The 2,843-nt window shown below is 45.4% G+C and overlaps 1 protein-coding gene across 6 annotated transcripts; it reads left to right on the top strand.

Annotated features, from left to right (window-relative positions):
• Positions 1 to 343: 343 nt before the first annotated feature.
• LOC119293715 lies at positions 344 to 2,288 on the top strand. Of its 6 annotated transcripts, none has more exons than XM_037572088.1 (4): positions 344 to 715; positions 816 to 904; positions 1,167 to 1,265; positions 2,005 to 2,288. In XM_037572088.1, the coding sequence occupies exons 1-3, from the start codon at positions 364 to 366 to the stop codon at positions 1,170 to 1,172; spliced, it is 447 nt and encodes a 148-aa protein (XP_037427985.1). In that variant the 5' UTR covers positions 344 to 363; the 3' UTR covers positions 1,173 to 1,265; positions 2,005 to 2,288. The 6 variants fall into 6 exon arrangements, with proteins under 6 accessions (XP_037427985.1, XP_037427990.1, XP_037427989.1 ...); XM_037572093.1 differs by having other exon boundaries at positions 344 to 727; positions 1,170 to 1,265; positions 2,009 to 2,288; XM_037572092.1 differs by having other exon boundaries at positions 344 to 727; positions 1,170 to 1,265.
• Positions 2,289 to 2,843: the final 555 nt, after the last annotated feature.

Genomic DNA, 2,843 nt, shown 5'->3' with positions numbered 1-2,843 from the left:
TATAGGAAAAAGCAAATATATAAAGTTTCGCTGGCGCGGCTGCAATCACAAGCGCTCGTTCGTGTGGGGATCTGTTCCCTTCTCTTACCTCTTTTGCATTTTCATGTTATATGTCATTTGATGCTTATTTCCTTTTATAGGGAAGGATGGACCACGCTGCGTGCAAGACTGCAGCACCGCGCAGGCACTAGGCTGCCGCAGTCCAGTAGGGACCACCCGCCTTCCTCCCGAACGGTTCCAGGATGGACATCGGTACCAGCCCTGCGCCGGCCAGTCGTGCCCAGGCAAGCGTTTTTCATCGTCATGGAGTACATGGGATCAGGGACGTACCCGTGACCAGGCACCAGCACTGCGCCAGCCAATATGTGGGAAAGCAGACTCGTGACCAACATCGTGAAAAAACGAGCGGGGATGTTGCTTCTGGTAAAACTCGTCCGCACATACGAGAGAGACCGGGAGACACTGAGAGAGGAACAGATACATCCTGGTGATAGCAAGATCACACGGCGGCGCACCCTCGTCAGCTACAGCTTCCCTCTCCCTGTAATCCTTAGGCCCCTGCCATCTGGGTGCGCCGTCCCCTTCAAGGCACAGCCGCCGGCGACCTCTCCTTCACCATCACCGTGTCCCCACCCTGAGCTCCGACCTACCCACCATCTCAAGCAGGTCCAGATCCGCCACAGCTCCCGCAGCCACGCGCCAGCAGACCAAGCAGGTGCACAACGTGGTCTCTTCCCCCTCTACGCCTCTGTTCATTCGGTTTGATTTGATTTGTAAGGCTGATGTTGTTCGTTCTTTTTGATTCGATTTGGCAGGCGCGCAGGTGCACGACGTGTGGTTACTCTTCCACTCTCGTGGCCACCATTCTGCTTCCTCCCCTCCCATGGTTCAGCAGCAGCAGCAGGTAGCACCTCATCCCCATCTCACTTCTTCTAATCTATAGACCGTGTCTTGTTCTTGTTCACTGTCTTGTTTCTTATAAATGTATTTTTCTCTCAAAACCTTTACACTGTCTTGTTCTTGTACTGATTAAGGAGGGAGTAATTTTGCCCTAGCGTTTACACTCATTAGATTTGAGTAGAGTATATAGATTGTTTCTCACTCAAGTAGAGCCGTGTGGAGATAAACAATAATCTAAAACGTGTATGTGTATCCTTCCTGTCTAGCAGTGACAAGCGATTTGGAGGGAACAAGCTGAGAAATTGCAGCCATCGTCCTCGCCTAGGAGGAGGAGGAGGAGCTTCATCACATGAGCAGCAGCTTAGGTCCATCCTCTCCCTCTGCTCATCTTGTGTTGTCGTACAAAATTAGAAATTAATACTAGCTTGTAGCAGTAGGCCTCAAAGTGCAGCAGCTCATGTTTTTACTGAATTTTTTGTCAAGTGTGCCATATGTGAAATTAGTAGAGAGCATCTGCAGTTTCAGATTGAACAGAGAGCATGTTTCAGTTTCAGATTCAGTAATAGTCATATGTACAGACATTCGGGCACTATCTAGTTAATTAGTACATACCTACTGTTTGATCATGTATCAGATTTAGTCATAGTCATATGTACAGACATTCCAATTCAGTCTAGTTGATTACTAGTACATACCTACTGTTTGCCTTTTATTCCTTCACCAGATACTATATTGATTCTCTAGGATTTTTTAACAGAATTGTGTTGTGATCTAGAGGGGATTATAAATACCAACAGTGGCAACACTACTGTGTACTAATATGTCTGCACATTTTTTATATTATAGAATTAAGCCATGCACTCCCCAAAATTATAGAATGAATTGGAACATGCCAACAGTGGATATTGTAGAATTAAGCTATGCATTCAATTTCCATATGTATTTTCCATATGAATTGCAGAAACTATTCTAGCATTTTCAAACAGTAATCTTCCATATGTATTATAGAAGAGATCACTGAATCTATCTGCATATTTAACAATTTCTGTATACATTGCTTTGCTCCCATGGTTTTTAGGCTTCTGAATTCCAGTTTTCAATTAGGTAGGATATGAAGCCGTGGCCCTTTAAGGTCATCCCTGGCCCCGCCGACAAGCCCAGGATCGCCGTCGACTACAAGGTGTACCCATGCAATGCTTGTTTCCTTGAATCAGAAGCTCGATGCAAGCAAATTGCAGTATTTAACTGAATGTGTTTTGATACCATTCTCCGATTTAGCTAGGGAAAACAGACTGATGTTTTTTGTGCATGCTATTTCTTCAGAACTTGTATGTCTTTGATCAAATAACTTTTATGATACGTCAAGTATAACCGGCTGTTCTGTCTCATTTGATAAAATAATCTAAACACTGATGGTCGGCTATATTTCAAGTGCACACGATCGTTAGGTTTGGGAACCATTTTATGGGTGAATGCCCCACCCCCTCCCAATCGACCGCATTGATAGGTCACGTGGAACCTCGATTTTGCATTGTGAGAACAACCCATACACGAGCGCCCTACTCATCTGTTTAGCATTATATCCGATGATGAGGTGAAAGAGGGAGAGAGCGATTGACTAATACTGCACACGAACAGTCCTATGACAATGTCAGAACCTTTCATTCCCGACGAGGGGGCCCTTCTTTCTGTGCATGCGAACCCTTTCTCCACCGCATACCACTCCTCAACGTATCACCGCATACCACTCGTCAACGTATCACCGCAACGATACATAGGAACCTCCGTTTTGCACTACAATGACCACACATACTGCTTGGAGGGCACCTTCTTTTGACTCCATACATCGCGCGCGTGCAAGATTTTTTGAACTATCTATATACGTGGGGTGGTAAAATAGACTCCATACATCGCGCGCGTGCAAGATTTTTTGAAGAAGTAAT

Source organism: Triticum dicoccoides, chromosome 4B, assembly GCF_002162155.2.
Source record: "Triticum dicoccoides isolate Atlit2015 ecotype Zavitan chromosome 4B, WEW_v2.0, whole genome shotgun sequence".
Classification (NCBI taxonomy): domain Eukaryota; kingdom Viridiplantae; phylum Streptophyta; class Magnoliopsida; order Poales; family Poaceae; genus Triticum; species Triticum dicoccoides.
Note: the sequence above shows the minus strand (reverse complement) of the source record. Positions and strands in the feature narration are given on the sequence as shown.

Bases quoted from the DNA above. Each gene is read 5' to 3' on its own strand.
- LOC119293715 (XM_037572091.1), top strand. From the start codon at position 364: ATGTGGGAAAGCAGACTCGTGACCAACATCGTGAAAAAACGAGCGGGG. The intron at 728-815 runs GTCTCTTCCCCC...TCGATTTGGCAG, and splicing joins CCAAGCAGGTGCACAACGTG to GCGCGCAGGTGCACGACGTG.